Source organism: Podarcis bocagei (assembly GCF_964188305.1).
Source record: "Podarcis bocagei genome assembly, chromosome: 5".
Lineage (NCBI taxonomy): Eukaryota > Metazoa > Chordata > Lepidosauria > Squamata > Lacertidae > Podarcis > Podarcis bocagei.
In genome coordinates this window covers 49,340,908-49,365,052 of record NC_138129.1, presented here as the reverse complement: position 1 = coordinate 49,365,052, position 24,145 = coordinate 49,340,908, and the positions used below count along the sequence as shown (strand labels likewise).

The 24,145-nt window shown below is 45.2% G+C and overlaps 1 protein-coding gene across 1 annotated transcript in view; it reads right to left on the bottom strand.

The window, feature by feature from the left end:
- The window catches only part of TULP1 (TUB like protein 1), a 43,043-nt gene extending 19,733 nt beyond the window's left edge, over window positions 1-23,310 (bottom strand). The window contains exons 1-3 of the mRNA XM_081194593.1: window positions 23,232-23,310; window positions 16,021-16,241; window positions 12,624-12,672 (exon numbers count right to left, since the gene is read on the bottom strand). Coding sequence (XP_081050719.1) covers window positions 12,624-12,672; window positions 16,021-16,067 — 96 coding nt within the window. The 5' untranslated portion in view covers window positions 16,068-16,241; window positions 23,232-23,310. The remainder of the gene's footprint in view (window positions 1-12,623; window positions 12,673-16,020; window positions 16,242-23,231) is intronic.
- Between the last annotated feature and the right edge of the window lie 835 nt (window positions 23,311-24,145).

Sequence of the window (24,145 nt, the reverse complement as noted above, 5' to 3'; positions counted from 1 at the left end):
CAGGAGAGAGTGGCATAGTTCAGTAATTTTAGACTTATGTGGAGGCTCCATCTTTAGATGACAGTAGCGTGCCCTTCCTACCAAATGTGGAAAGCTAGCCCTGCTGCGTTTGGGGACCCTGGACATCAGCCTCAAAGTCCTGCCCTGATTGAACCACTGATCCAAAACATGCTCAAATGGAAGCGGGACTTCTCCTATGTAACCAGAATGTGGAGAGACCTCTGTAGCAGAGCAGAAGCATTGAATGTGGAAGGTTCAATCCTGGCATCTTATAATTAAAAGGTACCAGGTGAGGGAAAGGTCTCTGCCGGGGATCCCAGAGAGCCAGTACTGCATTAGGATGGCCAAATAGTCTGACCTGGTATAAGGCAATTTCTTAGGAGAACTGTGGATAACAGATGAACTTTCTAATAAAATCTAGTAGCAGTGGAGCCTGGTCTATAGGGGTGATTGGGACTCTGTCCCACCAACCTCAGCCTGCTTCCTTATTATACAACCATTCAGGGGACAGGGCTGCCTGTCATGGACTCTGGCTACACCTCTCTGCCTTCTGCTCCACCAGTACCGACCACCACGGTCCAATAAAAAGGATGAGGGCTGTGTATGTTGCGAGCAGAGAGGGACCGAGAGCCTTACTATTCCCACCGCTCTTCTCTGCCCTGATATTAGGCTACAATGGAAAGAAAATTGTGCAGCAAAGTACAGTAAACTGGTGACAAAGTGTGGGGATGGGGCACTGTTGGAAACAATCTCACATTCAGGTGATTCAAATGAGCAGCACTGATTTATAAACCAAAAGAAGGCTGAGCATGACTCCCTGTGGTCATGCACATCTCCAGGACTATTATTCCTTCACCTTCGTAAGTAAGTATCCTTCCTAAGGGACTGTCCACCTTTTTCATTTGATGAGCTATCTGGGCCAAGTCCAACATTTTTTAAAAAAATTAAAGGCCCACAATAAGAGAGAGCAGGGGCTTTGAAGTTGCCCATCAATAGAGTAGGCCAACAAAGGGCACAGATCACCAGGTCTTTCCCCACTGTAGTGAGATGTACTGCATTTCTAGTTAAATTACGGTAATTATTTCTAAAATTGAATCTGTATATATACGAATCAGCACGTGCCATTTTAATGCAAATCTTGTTCCTCTCCCCCCCCATTCAGCAATAAGTGACTACCATAACATATTCCTGAACTTAATGTCTTTCTTGCCACTCAATTTACATTTTGAGTCTTTGCTACTAAAATAATCCCAAGGTGAAAATGCTAATGGAAAGGGAAAATAAGCAAAATGGTTAAGCTGGTTAATTTATATTGGGTGCGGATTTTTCCCCCTTCTCCAGCTTGGCATCTGCGGGTGAGAACATGAACCAACCACACAATATGTGTGCATATGCAACATGCTTACAAAAGCAAGTGAGTTGAGTTGGCCCTGAATCAAAACCGTGAAGTAAACAAAGCACTCTCATATTTGCAAAGCGCGAAAAGATGTAGTAACTCAGGCCCACTCAGAACTGAACAATGCAGGGAGGAGTAGATGAGACACACAGCCTTTAGTTGAGGAGGGCCTTGTAGGCACCAGGATAGTAACTGGGTGTGTGTCAGAATAAACAGACAAGCCCCATGCAGCCAATATGCAAAACCAGTCCGCTCCTGCCAATCCCACATGCTTAAAACTCATGAATCATGCCTTTAGAATGATAAGGTTGGTAAAAATGAAAAGAGATTTAGGGTCTTTTTTATGTGGCTTCTGGGTGTTTTTTGTTTGTTTTAAATAGGGAACAAACCATAAGCACATTATCATGGTGAGGTGTCTTATAACCATCAAGGCTAGAAGTGGCTCCCCATCTGTGGAATGCTCTCCCCAGGGAAGTTTGCCTGGCGCCTTCATTATACACCTTTAGGCGCCAGGCAAAAACACTCTTTTTAACCAGGCCTTTGGTTGATCCGATTTACATCCTATGCCCTTTAAAATGTTTTTTTTGGGGGGGGGTATTGGGTTGCTGTTTTTATTTTTATTAGGTATTTTGTGGTTTTATATCTTTATTTTATTCTGTGAACTGCCCTGAGACCCGGTATATAAATTCAATAAATAATAATAATGATTTAAACTGAAGAGAAAAGTGGGGTGGGGGGAGAGACTTTAAAAAAGAAAACAATACTTTGTTTTGCATTTATCTCAAGTCAATTATTTTTTAAAATAATTGTAGTTAAGAAATTTGCTCCTGTCACCCCAATAATTCTGGGCACGTTTTAAATTTCACAACCAAGCAACCAACGAAAATGTGACGAAACTACACAGCAACTGAACAATGATGAATAGGGCAGAGTCAAATACACCCATCTCAATTATTTTAGGCTGCATCACAATTAGCACCACTAGGTGGCTCACTGATACCTATGGAGAAACTAAACCGTCTGGTTTATGTAGTGGTAAAAAAGAGAATAAGGAAAGGTGCTACTCAGCTCTGTTGAGTCATCTGGAATTTTTGCCATAGGGTGATGAATGTGTATTGCTCTCTAAATATGTTGCAGAAAATGCAAATGCGTATGCTGAAATAGTGTGTGGGGATTTCCCAGAAAACTGCAAGGTTAAAGTCAATATTGCCATATGCACCAGTTGTTGGTGTGGTGTCCTCTATCCAGCTGCCAGTACATACAACACCTCTCTGAGGTAATGGTTATTGGGAGTTTTAACAAAATTGCAACTAAAAACAGCAACCCACTGATGTGTACTTAAGTCATGATATCCAGACAGCTGGGAGGAGTGCAGTTGTTGCGCCAGTGTGTCTGAATGCAGTATGAGGAGACCTCTGAACCTAGTCACACCATGACATATTATTGTCAGTTGAAGAGACACAAAGCACCATATGAACTAGCTACTAGTTTCCTGAAATTCTTAAATGGCAGCACCATGACAATGTTTTTGTAGAAGGGAGTAAGGTACTGATTTATGAGTGGTGCAGAAAAGTAGGAATGGTTCACTGTGGAAATGCTGAAGAACTATTTAACTCAAAATCATGAAGGATTTTTTTTTAATACCACTATTAGCAACTGGTGTGGCTGCATTCTTAGACACCTTGCTGTGCTAATGCCCAGTCCTTCTGTGTCAAGGGTTTTTACATGGACCTCACCACTTCAGAAACAATAATAAACCAACATATCACCTCTCTGAGGTAATGGTTATTAGAGTTTTGAGAGAAGTTACTTCACTAACATCACATTAGTATACTTGTTTACTTAGAAGTTATTGAATCCAACAGGGCTTGCTCCCAAAGGAAGTGAGCATAGGATTGCCGCCTAAATACTCTACTGTGACTTCTGAAGTAAAATATCCACTGAATATTCAATAGCCAAGATTCATGGTTAACATTTGACATCCAATTTTCGGTAACAGTACTTCCAGTTGACAGAATGTGAAGTTGAAGGGAGAGAGAAAACATGAGAACATTTACCTCAGCTTCTCACATATAAACAACATAGCAAGAGCAGAACCATGTTACTAATTTAAGGCAGAAGCTGTGCCGGAATGTTCCCCACAGAGGTAACATCTGTAGTGTCTCCTCACCTACACAAAAATAATCTACTGAAGACTTCTATTTTGCAGTGGTGGTGGATAAAACCTTGACCTTCTTCTTGTGCAGAGAAAAGCTTAAATTGCAATAAAATATGCCTTCTTAAACTTGACAAGCAGAGTTCATACAACACTAATCTCATTATAAGGGTTATTTATGTGTTTTTTTAAAAAAACAGTTTATTAAGTACTACAGCCTTGTACCCGGCACTGCTTGGGAATCCTAATAATTTTTTTAAAAAAAAATGAGTGCAGTTTTGAAAGATTTAGCTCACCATCTTGATTCAAAATGGAATCTAATTGTATCCAAACGTAGATAAAAATGTGCTCTCAGGTACCATGATGCCAAATTTTGTTGAGTTATCGTAAGAGGTGCCCAAATGCAGAGCAAACAAAATATATAGCTGTCAGGGAACTGCCATCGGAGCATCAGGCGGTGGAGGGTCTCAGGGAGGAAGAAAGAGACTCAACAGCTGAGGCAGGAACCAGCAGGGGGAGGAGTGGATCTCTGAGGGAATGCGAGCAGGAGGGAGGGCTCAGAGACGCTTCCAGCGAGAACAGCGGGGAGGTATCTGAGTCTCCCATAGGGAGACCCACACCTCGCCGGAAACTGTCACGCCGTGAGTCCAGGAGACGCGTTTCCGTTAAGGAGCTTCTTTGCTGGAAACGCTTCCGCAGACAGCCACTGTCAGACTCTACGAGTGACTAAGAGCAGACATGTTTGTGGAGCTCTGTCACACACAGAGGTTTGTGGAGTCGCACGAACTCTGAGGGAGCACGATTTTACGCACAAGCAGCTAATCATCCCATTACAGCAGTCTGACAGTCTCTGTACGCTGCCTGTGCAGGAGAAAGCATCATGAGCGAACCAGCCGGAACCGGAGGAGCAGGAGTTGGCGCTGGTCCAAGCTTGGAAGAAAGGTACCGAGCGTTGGAAGTCCAACTTGCGCTGCAGACGGCGAGGCTTGAGGAGAGAAGGGCTCAGGATGCAGACAAGAAGGGGAGAGCCACTCAGTTCCCCAGAAAGGTACCAGGATTGGTGCAGAAGTTTGGGGGGGACCCCAAGGATTACCATGCCTTTAGGACAGAGATGCAATATGCCATTAATGTGCAGTTCGATGAGTTCCCTGATGAGGAATCGCGAGTTGCTTTCGTAATTGGGCATCTTGAGAAAGGGGCGCGGGACTGGGTTCGACCCCTAATGGCAACGCACAATGACGTCCTAAAGGACACGATGAAGTTCTTTAGAGCAATGGATATCATGTTTTCCAGCGATATTGAGGAAGGGGTGGTGCGCAGACAGCTAATGGCTTGCAAGCAGGGAAGCCGATCTGTCCGTGAGTACTGGACTGAGTTTACCATGCTGATTCACAGACTGGGTTGGGATTTATCGGCGGCACCTATTCAGATGCTGTTTGAAGAAGGTCTTTCTTCGGCTGTGAAAGACGAGCTGTCCCGGAGCCCCAGGGCGGTGTCTATGGATCAGTTGACCAAATCTGCGCTGACCATAGGAGCGCGTCAGGAGGCAAGAGCCTTGGAGAGGCGGGAAGGGAGAGGGGAACGTTGGAAGGAGTTCCGCATTCCAGACATTCCTGAGCCAGCTTTCCCGCCGGCAGAGCCGATGGAAATTGGAACAGCGCGCGCGCGCGCATTTTCAAAACCCAGTGAGGGGGTTAAGAAGGAGGGAAAAGGCGCCCGGAAATGCTATCTCTGCCAACAGCCAGGCCACTTTGCCAGAGTCTGCCCCCAGAGGAAGGAATGGCAAGGGATGGTGGGAGCTGTTGAGGGAGGAGAGCAGGGAGAAACGGAGCAGGTAAAAGCCAACGCCTGGTTGCCACAGTCGGGGCACTGCAGCCAGGCCAAAGAGCAGTGAAAGTGCCCGTGCCAGAAGCTCCTCAACCTGCTCTAGTTATTGATGTGTCGCTAGAGCTGCAAAATGGACACCCCCTAAAAATAAAGGCGCTGTTGGACTCAGGCAGCTCCTGCAATTTTATGAGCAAGGAGTTTGCTGCTGAACACCAGATACAGACGATCCCTTTAAGCAACCCCCTGCAGGTGACCACGATCGATGGCAGGGAGTTGTTGGGAGGAGGAGTCAGCTTGCAGACCGTCCCAATGATAATGAGGGTGGCAAGGCACACAGAACTGATAGCGTTTAATGTGGCCACCTTGGGAGGCGCTCCCATTATTTTGGGAATGAGCTGGCTAGCGCTACATGATCCGCTGGTGGGCTGGCATCAAAGAGTGGTTTCCTTTGGTTCAGCACATTGCTTAGAACACTGCAAAGGGGAAAAGGGTTCAGCAGGGGCCCAAGCCACCCTAGCAGGGACAGAAGTAATGGAGAAGGTGAAGGTACCACCACAGTATGCAGATCTCAGCGACGTGTTCAGCGAGAAGGAAGCTGACCAACTACCCCCTCATAGGCCCTTTGATTGCCAGATCAATCTACTCCCTGGAGCACAGCTTCCTGTGGGCAAGTTGTATGCCATGTCAGACAGAGAAATGCAGGAGTTGTGAGAATTTATTGACAAGAACCTGAAGAGGGGCTTCATCAGAGAGTCCAAAGCAGCGGGGGGTAGCCCAGTGTTTTTTGTGGATAAAAAGCACACGTACAAGCCGAGACTTGTATGTGATTTTAGGAGGTTAAATGCAGTGACTGAACCAGTGACTTTCCCTATGCCCAGGATTGATGATATTTTGACCAGGGTGAGGAAGGGAAAGATTTTTACAAAGCTGGATCTAAGGGGGGCGTACAACCTGATACGTATAAGGAAAGGGGATGAATGGAAAACCACCATGTTTACCCCTTTGGGGGCATTTGAATATCTCGTTATGCCTTTTGGATTACAAGCAGGCTCAGCGTGCTTTCAATCTTTTATGAACCACGTACTGGGTCCTTTGCTCTACAAGAATTGCGTTGCCTTCCTAGATGATGTGTTGGTGTATTCGGAGAATGAGGAGCAACATGTGAGAGACGTCAGAGAAGTGTTGAGCAGGCTGCAAGCCAACAGGCTGTGGGTGAAACTGGAGAAGTGTCAGTTTCATACCAAGGAGGTGGAATTCCTGGGGTACCGCCTGTCAGACAAGGGATTGGCCATGGATCCCAGTAAGGTGCAGGCGGTGCTGGATTGGAAAACACCCAAAACCAAGAAGGATGTGCAGAGGTTCCTAGGGTTTGGAAACTTTTATCGTAAGTTCATCCGAAACTTCGCCCACCTGACGGCGCCCATTACGGACTGTCTCAGCAGTAAAAAGAAGTTTGTATGGACGGCGGAGGCGGAGCGAGCGTTTGAGGAACTGAAGAGGGCCTTCGCCTCGGAAGAACAACTTCTGCATGTGGACTTACAAAAGAAGCTGAGGGTCGAAACAGACGCATCTGACAGAGCCATAGGGGCGGTGCTTCTTCTGCAGTCGGGGAAGGAGGAGTCAGAGTGGCGACCGTGTGCCTTCTTTTCGCGAAAGCTGAACAAATCCGAGAGGAACTACACGGTGTACGACCGGGAACTTCTTGCTATTCATGAAGCTTTCCGGAAATGGAGGCACCTGCTAATTGGTGCACAACATAAGGTGCAAGTGTGCACGGACCATAAGAATCTAGAGTATTGGAGAACTGCGCGAGTGCTCAACCAACGGCAGTTGAGATGGGCCCAGGAGTTCTCCAAATTTAACTTTGAGATTTGTTACGTGCCAGGCCCAGAGAACGTTAGGGCGGACGCTCTCTCACGCAAACCTGAATATTTGGAGGGGGAGGGAGCACCCGAAGAGACCCATGTCATTCCAGAGGACCGCTGGGTGTGTGGGGCGGCATTGGTGGGGCAAAGGGAGTTGGTAGAGGGTACGGTGCATGATGAATACGCCCAGGACAAACTCAGGGGTCTCAGGAGGGAGGGAGACAAACCCGGGGGTTTTGAGGAGAGAAACGGGGCATTGTACTACAAGGGAGCGTTATATATACCCGAAGGGGAATTGAGGGAGAAGGTACTCAAGCAACTGCACGATAGCCCCACAGCAGGGCATTTTGGGCAACACAAAACCATGTGGCTGGTTACCAGGGAATTTTGGTGGCCCAAGGTCAGGGAAGATGTGCGGGAGTATGTGAGAGGGTGTGAACAATGCCAACGAGCCAAGGGGGAGAGGCGGGCACCGGCAGGTTTATTAGAACCACTACCCACACCTGAAAGACCGTGGGAAGCAGTGGCCATAGATTTTATGACTGATCTGCCAAGGTCTAGAGGGAAAACAGCCATCATGGTTGTGGTAGACCTGTTAACTAAAATGGCCCACTTTATAGCCTGCTCACATGCGGTCACAGCAGAAGAAACAGCCAAATTGTTTGTAGAAAATGTGTTTAGGTTGCATGGCGCCCCCTTGAGGGTGGTTTCAGACCGAGGGAAACAATTTACTTCCAGGTTCTGGAGGAAGCTCATGAGCTTACTGCATGTTGAGGTTAATTTCTCAACGGCCCGTCATCCAGAAACCAACGGGCAGGCGGAAAGAGCTAATGGTGTTCTCCAGCAATATTTGAGGTGTTATGTGAAGGACAGAGAGAATGATTGGGTGGAGAAGCTGGCGTTGGCAGAATTTGCCTACAACAATGCAGAGAACGTGTCCACGGGGATGAGCCCCTTTTTGGCTAATCACGGGTGCCATCCCAGAGCCTTCCCAGGGGGGGAAGGGGAGAACTGGAGCGTTCCAGCTGCAGAACAGTTCGTTGAAGAAATGGAAGCGATCCATCGCCAGCTCCAACTCAACTTAAACAGGGCTAAGGAGGAATATAAGAGGCAGGCAGACAAAAACAGAAGGGAAGGTGAAAGCATCAGGGTGGGGGACCAGGTGTGGCTGTCAACCCAAGGGTTGCCATTCAAAGGGGGTTGTAAGAAGTTAAGACCCAAAAGGCTGGGACCATTTGAAGTCATGCAGCAGGTCAACCCAGTGGCTTTCAGACTCCGGTTACCGAACCACATGAAGCTGCACCCAGTTTTCCACAGGTCATTGCTGTCACCGTATAAAGGGGACAGTGAAGGGAGGGTCACTAGGGGACCAGCAATGGAGGAGAAGGAACACAGCTACCATGTAGCGGAGATCCTCGATTCCAGGTGGAAGGGAGATCAAGTTGAGTATTTGGTAATGTGGGAAGGGGAACCGGAGTCGGAAAACACCTGGGTTAGGGCAGAGGATGTCAATGACGAATTTTTAATAGAAACTTTTCATCAGAGGTTCCCACGCAAACCTCAGCCTGTAGCGAGGTTCCGAAGGAAATACTTTGCCACCACCGACGAGGAAGAGGAGTTGGAGGGGTTCACAGATTCCGAAGAGGAGGAGGATTCAGCGAGCCAGGACGGCGATCGATGGAGGGAGTTGTTCGAGACGTCTGAAGATGAAGAAGATTCTTTTCGGGGTTTTAACCCTTCACCTCCCAGGGAAGAGGAAATGGGAGGGGGTGAGGGGGGCCCTGGAGGGGAGGTGGATGTCAGGGAACTGCCATCGGAGCATCAGGCGGTGGAGGGTCTCAGGGAGGAAGAAAGAGACTCAACAGCTGAGGCAGGAACCAGCAGGGGGAGGAGTGGATCTCTGAGGGAATGCGAGCAGGAGGGAGGGCTCAGAGACGCTTCCAGCGAGAACAGCGGGGAGGTATCTGAGTCTCCCATAGGGAGACCCACACCTCGCCGGAAACTGTCACGCCGTGAGTCCAGGAGACGCGTTTCCGTTAAGGAGCTTCTTTGCTGGAAACGCTTCCGCAGACAGCCACTGTCAGACTCTACGAGTGACTAAGAGCAGACATGTTTGTGGAGCTCTGTCACACACAGAGGTTTGTGGAGTCGCACGAACTCTGAGGGAGCACGATTTTACGCACAAGCAGCTAATCATCCCATTACAATAGCAGAAGACTGACATACGATAGAAGGTTATATTCAAAGCACCCCAATAAAAATAACAACAGTAATAATAACAAGAATAACACAACTTACCAACCAGGTCCCCAATTGATGGCAAAGAGGGAAACAAATAAGATGTTTATTAACTTGGTCAGGTTAAAAATGGAATACTGCTACGTACTGAGAAAATATTGCACTCCAATATGGAGAAATCTTGGAATATGTAGATATAATTTATCTCAGCATTGTTACAATATGAGCTTCTTACTCAACATCTGAAGGGTCATAATTTCCCTCTCTGTGTTGCATTAACGGAGAGAGTGACTTCCTTCCAAATACAATATTCTAGGATCAATCCTGTCCCAGCAGGCTGAGGGGAAGCATATTTACTCATTTTTATTTTATTCATTAATTTTTAAAAAATTGGACTGTAGCTGGAAATAGCTAGTATATGTAAGTTCAAAGAAAATAAATGTTTTAAACCCACAAGGGAGGGATTGCATTGTGCATTATTTTCTTTCTAAGGGGCTTAATGAGAGCTTGTGTATAGGGATCCATTCCTTCAGTCTACCTTGGGAGCATTTTCACATTTCCTTTAAATGCTGGAAGATGTTTAACTCTGCCTGAACTGGCCACCTCATCTGCTTATGGAAGTGCTTAGGTAACTAAAGCCCTATAGGGATTTGCATTGTACAGAACACTGACCATTAGACAAAGAGACAAAGACTGATACTAGAAGACCTTTTGTAAGGAATGGACACCTCTCTCTCTCTCTCTCTCTCTCTCTCTCTCTCTCTCTCTCTGTGTGTGTGTGTGTGTGTGTGTAATGTCCTTGACGGGAAGACTCCACGTTGCAACATTTTGTTGCAGCTCCCGCTTGTTGTGTAATAAAAGGAGGGCACAAGCTGGACACGAGTGGAGAGTGATATGTGCCACCTTCTTTCCTTATGTCAACTAAAGGCTTGTGTGTCTCAGTATTTTCAGCTGCCTCTTATTTAAAAGAATCATCTTAGAGCCTCAGCAGCTTTAAATTTTCATATTGGCTTCCAGAAAGGGCATAAGCTGCAGACACACAATATGTGGAGTGCTTTTGTTGAGAATGTTCCTTTCCCACTCAGTATTCTGCTTCAGTCAGTATTCCATGGCCACTGAGCATGCTCAGTCCTCATTGGGTTGTTTTGTGTATCACTCCCCCCACTGGATATATTTTTTATATATAAAAAACCCAGTCATTCTGCAAACCTTGATTCCCCCACTTCCAAGCCTGTTGATACCTTCCTTTTTTAGTTTGAGTGGTCACATTCTAGCTACATAAACAATGGCACTCACTGCCCGCACATCAGAATTAGGGGGAAGGATTAAAACGACACTAGACCTCAACTAATCTGCACAGTCAGATGCATATACATGCATGTGCCTAAATGTGGGTGTCCTGAACAATATATTGCATTTGAGGCATCAGTGGACAGCTCACCAGTATACCGTCTCACACAGAGAGTAAGAAGACCATGACAAATATGGCTGTGTTTACCTATGAAACACTGGCAGTATAGAACGAGTATCGCGAGCCAAAAGGTGCTAATAAATAGCCTGTAACAACAACTCTGTTCTTCTGAGATTGAGGTCACTCGGAGCTACGGTGCAGAGGAAGAAGCAGATGGATCAGATTAGGTGCCCTGCATCTAATCCCATTTATCGAGGGCTATATATATGATTGATCAAACGGGAAGTCATGTATCTTGCGCAAGAAAGGTGCTAATGCAAAACTGCAGCCTAGCGCTTGGGGACACCTATGGTCTTCTTGTGCCACACTATTGGTAAACAAATTATTTCATTGGCTCAGACTGGCTCATCCAACCCTATGCCTAAGCAAGGAGGAAACAGGACATGGTCCAAGATCTGACCTGGACTAGATATTTCTACAGTGGGGTAATGAATAGAGATCTGTACTAGAGAGATGTGGATTCAAATGTCCACTTTAGCCATGAAGATTACCGAATGTCCTTGAGCTAGTCACTATCCCTCAGCATAAGGCTCACAGGGCTGTTGTAAAGATAAAATAGGACAACCTCCTGTGTATCTGTTGCCCCAAGCTCTTTTGGAGGAAGTGTGCAGTACAAATGTAAGAAACAAAGGTTTGGTCTTGGTTACTGTGACCCCACTGGACCCACATTCTTCAAGCACATTCAAAATGATGTTTTTGAGATAAACCAGTCTTCACTGAGATATGCTTTGAGGCATTTCTTGCACCATATACCCTCTTGAAGCATGAGCTGCAGAAATTTCCTGCACCTTTGTCCAGCTTCATGGTAATAATTAGGTCCAGGGACCTCACCTTTGCTACACCCTTGTGCAAATTAATTGAAACAAAGCATATTTTCTATCTTACACGTAATCCTGCACTCAAAATGAACACGGAAAGTCAGTTGATCATTATGGTGTCAGAAGCCTGCAGCCAATAGAAGGAATGATGCACTCGCCACAATATATTGAAGTTCTACTAAAGAGAGTTATTCCAGAGCTGGAAAAGATATCCCTGACGATACTGGGATACTGCAGCAGGACCTAGCCCCCTGTCACACATCAAAAGTGGTGAAGAAATTCATGACAGAGCAGCAAATACAGGTACTTGATTGGCTAGGGAATTCCCCGGATGTAAATCCCATTGAGAATTTATGGACTATATGCAAAAGTCACCTCCTTGCTGTAGACTGTATGACTATGGAGAAGCTCATTCAGGCGCTGATTCAAGTGTGGTACAAGGATCCGAAAATCAACAGTGACTCTTCAAAACTAGCAGACTCCATACCAAACCATGTTCAAATGCTGCTTAAAAATATCAGAGGTCATATCCATTACTAATGTACATATATGTGAGTTTTGTACAATAAAATAGTAAATTCATTGTTTGTTTCAATTTATTTGCACAGGGGTGTATTATGTAGCAACCACCTTTCTCAATTATTATTTTTCAAAATCATCAGTTGCTCAGAAGAAATGAAGCATCACTTCAGTTCATTGCTAGACATGGACAGGATCTCGCACACCGGCTCAAACAACTAACATTAGCCTCTGCTGTAATAGGAGCCCCAAAGAGAAGCCAGAGCTTAGACAGACACATTGCAGCCTAGAAAAGAAACCAGGTAATAAGGGTGGTTGGGACAAATTTTCCTACCTGCTTATTAAGTCTCTGCTGCTGAGGGCTCCCAGGTTCCTCACTTGCACTGAGGGAAGATGGAGAGGAAGACAGGGAAAGCAAATATAAGGCATTAGGCAGACTTACTGTATTTTTCGCTCTATAACACGCACCTGACTATAACACGCACGTAGTTTCTAGAGGAGGAAAATCCGTGGGCATGCCACCCGTAGGCATTCCCTCCATAACACGCACAGACATTTCCCCTTACTTTTTAGGAGGAAAAAAGTGAGTGTTATGGTGCAAAAAATACGGTACTTTAGGTTATTACCTGAACATATTTATGGAGGAATTCCTAGCCATGTCATGATATCCTCCAATAATTAAATGAGCCTGAGCACAGCCATGGTGCCCAGAAACTATGTGTGATCCTTTCTCATGTCAGCAGGTGGCATTATAGCTTATCTAGGGTGCTTCCAGAAATTCACGGGTGCTTCCAGAAGGGATTTTATTGTGGAATCAGTGCTACTCATGCCCACAAGTTTTTTTGTATTTTCCACATGACTGATATGATGGCTCTCCAACACAATTCCTCAAAGACAGTGTCATTGCAGCTCTGAATAGGAGATAGTTCTAGTTCCTAGGCTGTCCAGTGTGGAGCTTCCTGGAGGAGCCACTTCTGTCACTGAACTATGATGGCTAGTGGTCCGACTCCTTGGGATGTCAAGAGAGCTCTGAAGAGAGATGCCCACCACAGAAACCTCATTGCCCCAAACAAGCCAATAGCTGGAGCAGAAGGCAGTTGCCCTATAACTAGCTGGAAGGTAGCCCTCAGTGGATGGGGCATCCTGTTAATGATGACCTAGCCTCATTATAAAACCAGGACTTTGCTAAGGCAACTTGGATCTTTGGCTTCAGCTGCATGAGTACTCTCCATGGTCCTGAACCCACACCTTGGACTCCCTCCAAGGTGCTGGCGCCTTTGAAACCATAAACCTCTGACCTCCCCTTGCTTGGGCCACCACACCTTCTTGTTGGTGGGCATCCCTGTGAATCACAACAAATGCCAGTAAAAATAGAGATTTCTAGGATGGGGTCGAAACCCATCACACTAATAATACTTAGCATTTATATCATGCTCTAAAGAGCTTCACATCCATTGACTTGTCCAAATCCTTACATCAGCCCTGTAGGTCTGGGATGGGGAACCTGTGGCCCTCTGGATGTTGGTGAACATCCATCTGCACCAGCAAGCATGTGGATGATGGGAGTTGTAGTGGGGTTTACTGATAAATACTGCTAAACCTCTGGAGAGCCACAGGTTCCCCATGTTTGCTCTAGGTAGATTAGCAGATGGTGGCAGGGGGAGGTTCAGGCTGAGAACTTGTGCCTTGCCTGAGTGACTAGATGTGTTCATGGTTGAGATGAGACCTCCACCAGGGTCTTCCTCACTCTCTTACCACCACTGCATATTTAAAAGTTACCCCCTTCACAATATACCCAATTTTTTGGTGCTGACCGTTGCCCAGTCAGCTTTTTAGCTATTTCCATATCTGCACTATTCAATAAAAAGTGATATTTTGTAATGTACCCCAGCATTAAATTTAATATAGAATCATTTCAAGACAATTTCTTGGAGTTTTATGAAGATGTCAGGACAGCATAGAATGTGGTTAGTTTTCATTATATTGCCCACCACAAATTCGACACTTTCTGGTGCAGGGGTGGGGGCAGTTTTTCTGTAAAACCCATCCAAAACCCTACATTACATTGTTTCATGACTCAGCTTAGTAAATGTCCTCTGAGTATTGCTATGGCCTAAAGGTAGGTTAGATATTTCTCCAAGCAATAGCCTTGGTATTTAATGGACATGTAACAAAGACAGCTGGGAAGTACCAATAAATGCAATATTATTCTGAATGGCTCTTTGAGTTATTTGATATTTGATAGATGCATGTAACTCCTAAAAATTAGAGACAAATCTCCAACTGTCCCAAATAACTTATAAGCAGTAGCCTATCTTTTAGTTGGATTTTGGTTGCCAGAGCCTATTGTTAGCTATATTTCTGCACTGTTTTGAATAGTACTTTTAATTGTTTTTATGGTGCATTTATAAATTGCCATGAGACTCACATGAAAGGGGATTAATAAATTAATAAAATAATAACATTAACTGGATCCAATGAGAGCCAAAGGGACAGGGCCTTGCAATTCAAAGAACAGAACACTGGGATGAACTTTCATTTTTGTTTTGGTTCTGCTATATTCCCTTAATACCTATAAATTTAATGGAATTTAAGCTGCAGGAGGGGAACACTTGGTGATGCATATATATTTCATACCAAACTGTATGATGGAAGAAATACTGATTAAAGCATAAATCAACCCCCTCCCCTAATGAACAGTATTCCAGGATTCAGATTACGCCTCTTTAAAGTACAACATATTCCACAACATAATTTAATGTAAAATTCAATAAACTATAATGTACAATGCTAAATTTTTCCTTTACAGAGATCATTGCTTTGTATAACCTAAGATCAAAACAAATGACTCAATTAATTAGATCCACATTTCATTTTTCTTAATTTGCCTAACTCTTCTTCGGCAAGGATAATAATATCGTATTTCTAAAATCTCATTACAATTCAAGCCTAAGAGCTAAGAATGTTTTCAAACACAAAAGCTTAAAGCGGTTTTTGTTCATTAGATTTATATTCAGGCCAGAGATTGATGCAACATTTCCATGTGACTACCACAGGACATCTAACCCACTTGGTCCCAATGTGCCAGAAAGCTGATTGTGTTCCCAGTGAAGGTTTCCAGCATACAGAAAATATGTGTGTTCTTCCTCCCCTCCAGCAGATTAATTTTTTTTTTTAAAAAATATGATCTTCTTTGTCTGCCCTAGAACAGAATATATCACCCCGCACTAAGAGCTTCCCCACCATGCCTACCATGGTGAGGTCAGAAGGACCGTGGGACATTCACTGGGCGCCTGCTGAGGTTCATGGCCCTGAAAGGGACTCACGGCTGATCCCTGAAACCTCCCAACCCTGCTCTTCCTTCTCCTTCTTGCTGGCCTTGCCTGTTCTCCCATGACCTCTGACCATGCAAGCAGTGACTGAGCAGTATCCTCCACAAGCCTTGCACTTGCACTCTGGGGAATTATGTGGATGGAGCCCAATGGAAGAGGCCAAGCAAATGCATGGCAGTGACGGTGCTGAGGAGGAGGAGGTGGTGAGCCCACTTGAGAGCAGGGATGAGTGGGAGCATCTTACTTAAGCCTCCCCCCCCCACAAAAAATAAAGACCCTGGAGCCTGCACTGAAGGACCTGATAAAATAGGGCCCCTTCTCACTTCCTGCTCAGGTTTCCAGGAGTCTTCCCTAGTGACTATCTACCCACACCTAAGGGTGGAGGGTCCTTGTACTTACCCATCTGATGTCCACACCTCACGGAGGATGTCTGACTGAAGGGGCATTGCTAGCAGCCAGTCTCCCTGATTTATTTCAGAGGTCCTTGGTCCAGGAGAGAGCAGGAATGCAGACCTGGGATTCAAAGCCACTTCACTTGCAGACCTATGGAAAGACGGCTCCTTCCTCTTTCCTTCCCCGGTGCTGCCTTGATCAAAGAAATCTGTACAAGAAGCTGTTTGCTGTGAAAATCAAATGGAAGACTTCAATGCAGCCGGCCTGTGGGTGTTCTCCTTTGCCTTTCCCATCGCCCTGTCCTTGCAAGGCAGCTCTAGCACTTCGTTCTGAGTATCTCCCCCCACAGTTTGAAATGAAATCATTGATTTATATACACTGTGCAGCGGCATATAACTTCAGCATGGGCTTCTTGGGCAACCGAGAGAGAAGTTAGCGATGCCTCCGTGAAGCAGGTGATGAGAGGGAGTTGGGAAGCAGAGGAGATGATTAACTTTTTTATTTATTCAAACTAGGTAATAGGATTTCAGGGGCTGACGGACTGCCAGCCAGGCCTCCTGGGAGATCTGTAGAATGGAACATCTGTCACTGTAATTCATTTAAACAGGGCCATGGGAAGATTATTGTAACTATGCAACACTGTGTCTGCCTTGCCAAGGACTGGTGCAAAATGTGTGAAACCATAGATCCAGGATGGAACTTTGCATGCCTGTGTGCCAGAGTCTCTCCGCCGCCCCCCCCCGCCCCCTGTTCACAGCCTAGGACAGCTTTGCAGTTGCATCTCTCCATAGGAAAACTGTATACACACCATACGTTTAAGACATATGACTTCCCCCCCAAAGAATCCTGGGAACTATAGTTAAGGGTGCAGGGAATTGTAGCTCTGTGAGGGGGTAAACTACAGTTCCCAGGATTCTTGGGGGGGGTGTCATGTGCTTTAAATGTATAGTGCATACGTAGCCCAGGATGCAAATGGAGGAAGAGTCTGATGTTGGGGGGGGGGGGAGAGCTGATCCTGGAGTTAGATCCACAATATCTGAAGTCATGAAAATAAAACAAATGGGGGCAGGGGAAATGTCCAAATGAAAGCAAATGAAATGTCAGGTAATTCAGTACATAGGACAGTGATTAAGATTCTCTATTACTGGCCAAAACAGATGTAAATGGGAATTTGAAATGCCAAGGATTGCTTTATTAGCCAAAGCCTGGGAGAAGAGGAATGTTTTTGCCTGACACCTCAAGATATGTAGCGAAGATGCCAGGCAAGCTTCCCCATACCTGCCTAGAACTATTCCTCAGTTTGTATGCTTCAGTCTGTTTCCCATGCTTTTCATAAATCATCTACAGAGCCTCTTATCTATTTATATAAGATTGAATAAGTCTTGAAACCAAACCTTTCTCCCTGTCTCCACCATTTGCCAGGTTAGAGTGTTGGACTAGGGCCTGGGAGACCAGGGTTAAAATCCCCACTTGGTCATGAAACGTAGGCCAGTCACTGCCTCTCAGCCTAACCTACCTCACAGGGTTGTTGTGGGAATTTAATGAGGAGTGGGAGGACCATGCACACCACCTTGATCTCCTTGGAGAACAAGGTAGGGTATAAATTCAATAAATAAATACATGATACAATACAATACAAAACAAAACATTGCATTCTAATGGCATGTACAGTCAGTTGTAGAAATGCTGTTCCTAAGCAGCACTGAAGATCCTCATGCAAAAGCAGCCTCTGTTTATATTTGCCTAGCAGAAAACAGACTTATTAGCCATGTCTCCCAACTGAAAAGGAAATCTGCTTGCTAGGCTCTCTTCCCAAGGAAGACTAGAACCTTTCCCTCCATTCTTTTCAAATCTCTCTGTTTTAGACTCCTCAGTGATGGTGAGAGTGTACTTTATATGATGAAGCATTTCTGCTGAAGTGGCTCCATCTGGAGATTAGGGGAGCTATTCTGAGAGCTTCAGCAGAGCTGCGCTCAGCCTCTCCAGTGAAAGATTTCAGCCCTGATCGCCTTAGGAGAGATGCAGTCTGACCAACAAGGGCTGTACAGTGTGCTGCAACTTCCTGACACATTAACTCCATCCTGACCTGCTGCTCTAGTATAGCTAGGTAATAAACAGACTCTCTGCTCAACAAGCTTACCCCAGTTTTGAAGATGATAGATAGAGCCGAAACATTCACAAGTATTAATACTCCCCCAAATTGCCATTTTCTCCCAAATTATAAATGAGAAACACAGAATGCCAACTTCATATTTTGCAAATGGAATTTGTACCTTATAGTTCAAATGCATTGGACTTTACATCTCCTTATTTTCATAAGGTTCTCTTATGAAATCTCAAAAAACTGTCAGCTGTCAAATGCTAAATACTGCTGTGTGTTATTTATCAAATGCCACCAGGCTGTTTTCCATTCCAGTTCACAGGATTTGGAAAACATTGCCTAACTCTGCACTATGAAGGCCAGATCTTCCACACATTAGCTCTCACACAATCCAGATGACAGCATGTCAGGCACGGAGTCAGTGCATCATAAAGCCAGATGACTCAACCAGACAAGAGAAAGTTGCTCCTTACAAGTGGAATTCCCTCAACCTCCAGCATCACTGGATAATTTGACTGCAGATGGAGTAAGAGCTCTGGTAATAATAATAATAATAATAAATTTTATTTATATCCCGCCCTCCCCAGCCGAAGCCGGGCTCAGGGCGGCTAACAACACTAAAATAGTGCAACATTATAAAAACATCAAAGAATTAATTAAAATCAAAATTGATGGCAACCATAAACTAAAGTATTGTAAAGATTGCCAAAGGAGGGAGTCAGGCTGCGCCCTGACCAAAGGCCTGGTGGAACAGCTCTGTCTTGCAGGCCCTGCGGAAAGATGTCAAGTCCTGGAGGGCCCTTGTCTCTTGTGACAGAGCGTTCCACCAGGTTGGAGCCGCAGCCGAAAAAGCCCTGGCTCTAGTTGAGGCCAGCCTAACCACTCTGAGGCCTGGGACCTTCAAGATGTTTTTATTTGAAGACCGTAAGTTCCTCTGTGGGGCATACCAGGAGAGGCGGTCCCGTAGACCCCACCCACCGAGTCTTCCAAAAGGGGTGTGTGTGTAAGAAGCATGAAACTGTTTCAAAGAAAAAAATGTTTTGTTGGAATTGGAGAACTACAAATGCGCTAAGAGTATCGCCTTATAAAAGCCCCCTGGCATGAACACATATTGAAATGAATCAGAGCAATGGAGAACCCCGTAGTTCACCAACATTTTGTTAGGTTTCTGTTATGCCACTGTGCAGTGCTTGGAGTCACAAGACTCTGTTTATATTCCAGACTGTTGGAAGTCTCACGGGAGATGGGAGACGGATGTTGATGTTACTGGTTTCCTGTTTCTTTGTTCCAGTTGTTCTCTGCCTTTCACAGAGAGCAGATGCATATTCTTTTCTATCCTGCGTAGTTAGCAATAAAACGTAGTGATGTAGCACATATTTCGGCTTCTTCTTCTGCTGTTTGGATACCCTGTGTAATGGGAACATGCCTGAAACCTCATCAAAGGCTTAGATCGTTAATCACCGTCAGAGGAGATTCTGGAGACTCGACCGGAGGAGTGGCTTGGTTGAATGGAGATTCCGACCCATGTTAAGGCGAGGGGTTTCAAAGCACAACGGGGGGGGGGGGACTGACTTCAATACACTCTAGGGTGAAAATGTGAACATATCCATAGTTAACCTAGTACAGCGAGAAAGTTTATGACAAAAATATATATGTATTTCCTATCAGTGGGATAGATATCACGGGGCAAATTCCTCCTGATCAGAGGAATTCCGCCATTACCGGAGGCACCTCCCCGGAAGTCTCATTCTAGGATAGATAGATACCAGAGAGTTAAACTAGTTTCAGAGTCACTTCTCCCAAGGCAAGTCCATGATGGAGCTTTGTGAGGGGATGTGGGGGTGGGGTATGTGTGATAGCCCTCCCTCCCAGCCATATCCCCAAACTACTATTCCCAGGACTCTTTGGGGCATGGTTGTGGAACTTGTGGCCTTCTAGATGTTGCTGAACTGCAGCTCTCATAATCCTCGACTTGGGCCACGATGACTGGGGCTGTTGGGAGTTGGAATCTAACCATATACAGAGTGCCACTCCACTCCTGAGGCGTTCTCAAAGTAAATGGAGGATTGAACTCTGATTAATAAGAATACACACAGAGGCTTGAACCAGCAAGACTCTAGGAAGGGTGCATATAATAATCTCTGGCTGTCTCCAGCCCCTCGGCCCAGGTCGTTTTATTCACAAAAGAACTTTTTACAGAGTGTTCGAAAGAACCAATCAGATTTCTTCTAAGCATTTCAACAAACCCAGTGGGGAGAAAGTTAAACTACCAAAACTAATTAAGCACAGGGTAAACAAAGAACAGAACTACAAAGGAGTACATTTGGCAACCCTGGAGGTGATAAACAAGCAATATACATGATAAGGAGGATTGCCAGGAGGACAGCGATCATTATCACCTTTATGTGAGATCTGTTTCATGGCCCTAAGATTAACATCCTAAGATTAACATATCAGAAAAGCTACATCAAAGAAGCTGCCCACTGTCTTTGATGACCCAGGAGCCTGCCTGGTGAAGCAACTGGGCTGTGTACGTGACTTGTGAAGAAAGAGAAATGGAACAGGGATGCACAGGTGTGGATTGATCAAGAATCATATCAAAATAGTTTAAACCCAGTCAACGCAATGCTTTCATTGCTGACATAGATGGCTTACTCTATATTTGCTATAATTCCTCATAGCAATCCCACCTGATCACTACACGCTCCCAAGCTTTAGAAGAAATCTGGCCACAGAACTGGCAGACGGAGATTGGTGGAGCAGTGCCCCATCTGCCTGAACCATTTATCACAACTGTGATTCACAGCCTTGTTCTCATCACCTCCCTCTGGATCTTGGTGAAGATGCCGAGATATAGTTATGTGCATCTTCCAACTTCTCTCCTTCCATGGAATTAATTTGCAACAGCCAGTTTTTGGTCTTTTTTCACAAATAGTTGCATCTTTATCCCACTAGGTGGCAGTTTACTACCATCAACTTCAGCTGCCTACAAGGAATTTGGTGGTGTGTGGGCAGAGGTGAGGGGGGAAAGCTGAAAGAACCAAAGTCCCTTCTGTACAATGGCAGAGCAGTCGTTTTCTGTCCTTCCAGCTTAGAACAATGTTATACTTACAATTTCATTCTGAACTTTGCCCATGTGCTGCCTTAATGTTTCGGGTGGACACTTCCTTCACACACCTACTTGAGCACTAGGAAGCTCCATTGACAGTGCAGCCAGGTCTGGTTCCCTTTGGTTTCCACATATATCTTAAGTGACTCCAGATCACAATACCTCAAGGAGTGCCTCTCCCCATATGAACCAACCTGGGGCCTGTGATCATCATGTGAGACCCTTCTTTGTGTGCCTCCTCCATGAGACATCTGGAGGGCGGCAGCACAAGAACAGGCCTTTTTGGCAGTGGCTCCCTGCTTGTGGAATATTCTGCCCAGGTAGACTCACCTGACACCTTTGTTACCTATCTTATAGGTATAGAGAGCCAGTGTGGTGTAGTGGTTAAGAGCGGTAGTCTCGTAATCTGGTGAACCGGGTTCGTGTCTCCGCTCCTCCACCTGCAGCTGCTGGGTGACCTTGGGCCAGTCACACTTCTGTGAAGTCTCTCAGCCCCACTCACCTCACAGAGTGTTTGTTGTGGGGGAGGAAGGGAAAGGAGAATGTTAGCCGCTTTGAGACTCCTTAAAAGGGAGTGAAAGGCGGGATATCAAATCCAAACTCTTCTTCTTCTTCATCTTCAGGTGTCATTTCTCCCAGGCCTTTGGCTATTTAAACAATCTATGGCCTTTAAAACTGTGGTGGGGGGGAGGGATGTTTACGATTTTTGTTTGTTATCATGCTATATATTTTTGTGTTTTTATATTGCAAACCACCCTGTGATCTTTGGAAGAAGGCTGGTATAGAAATTTAACTATCTTCAGACCACACCCTGGGACCTTAGACCAGGTATACGGAAATTTTGACTTTCCACATGTTGTTGAACCACAATTTCCACCAGTCCCAGCAAGCATGGTCAATGGCCAAGGATGGAAATTGTAGCTCAGCAACACCCAAAGGGTCAAAGGTTCCGCATACCTACATCAGACTAATGTGTCTATTAGCAGAAGCAATGCCTTAGGCATGCAGCTAGAAAATGTGATTCATTCCCACACTGTTGAGTAACTATAGCTGCGTAGATTAACAAAACAATTCCTCTCCTGCCACACCATGACTTGACTATTCCATATACATCCCCCCCCCCTTAATCTTTAGAGGCTGAGTCCTTAGTTTGGGGGACCATTCAAGCAAGGGACCACTCTTTGCACTGCAGCATACAGACTCTTGCATGCCATATTCCTGCTTTTGATGTTGAGAAAATATCCCCCAAATCCTGTTTTATGGCGGCTGGATATAATGCAGGGGAAGATGTCTAACAGGATTGTGCAAAGGGAGAAGGTGACATTGGGGTTGTGCTTTCCAAGGCGACAAGAACCACATCACAAATTTGCAGTATCCATTTACTTCATTTTCAGTTCTGAGCACATTTGAATGGCAGTTGCTTTTTAAAAAAAAGGGAATCTAATAAAAGTATTGACTGGCACAGCAACAGTTTTTCTCTATCTAGCTAATGGGCTGCGAATGCCTTAATGATGCATTCTCTCTGACAGTCTGTCTCTCATACACAAACATCTACCTCTCTTGTTTGTATTGTAATGCAGGACTGAAACCAGATCCATTTCTAAATACTGCAGGCAATGTTGGTTTTACAATGAATCTCAATGTAATGCCATGGAAACCCACTTCAAGTGCAAGATGATTCTGTGGACCAGTGCTGCTCTTCCATCACCTTGGGCATGAGCTGTGTCGAGAGTACAGCCCAAAGGGAATTGGGTGGCCAGTAGGCTGGATCGTATTTGATTACTGTGCACTTGACAACGGACATAATTGAAAGGCATCACTATATAAAAGCTCTGTCTGTGGCATATGATCTGTGATTGCCTATTTACACAATGGACATAGTTTGGCAACTTGAACTAGAAGGGCTCCAGACTCTACTATAACCCCAACTTGGCAGCCAGAATCTCCATTCTTCTTGAAATAATCATCTCTACAATGTGACATTTACACTCATAACGATATTGTTACCTGTGTCCAGTGAGTCCTCACATGCTTATTCCTGTGTTGTAGCAGTTTATTCCATCGACTTCTCCTTTTTTTTGTTACATCGGCTGTTGTATATAATAAGAAATTTAACTCAGTGGGACTTCCAAACATTCATAGGATCCTGCTGTACATTGGTCGTGCAGTACTCTCCACTCTACAGCACAGAGTGTAGTAGTAGTAGTAGTAGTAGTAGTAGTAGTAGTAGTAGTAGTAATAATAATAATAATAATAATAATAATAATAATAATAATAATATTTATACCCCGCCCATCTGGCTGGGTTTCCCCAGTCACTCTGGGCGGCTTCAAGCAGAATATTAAAATACAATGATTCATCAAGTATTAAAAGCTTCCCTAAACAGGGCTGCCTTCAGATGTCTTCTAAAAGTCGGATAGTTGTTTATTTCTTTGACATCTGATGGGAGGGCATTCCACAGGGCAGGCGCCACTACCGAGAAGACCCTCTGCCTGGTTCCTTGTAACTTGACTTCTCGCAGTGAGGGAACTGCCAGAAGGCCCTCAGCGATAGACCTCAGTGTCCGGGCAGAATGATAGGGGTGGAGATGCTCCTTCAGGTATACTGGACCGAGGCCGTTTAGGGCTTTAAAGGTCAGCACCAACACTTTGGATTGTGCCCAGAAATGTACTGGGAGCCAATGTAGGTCTTTCAGGACTGGTGTTATGTGGTCTCGGTGGCCACTCCCAATCACCAGTCTAGCTGCCACATTCTGGATTAGTTGTAGTTTCCGGATCACCTTCAAAGGTAGCCCCACGTAGAGTGCATTGCAGTAGTCCAAGCGGGAGATAACCAGAGCATGAAACTACTCTGGTGAGACAGTCCGCGGGCAGGTAGGGTCTCAGTCTGTGTACCAGGTGGAGCTGGTAGACAGCTGACCA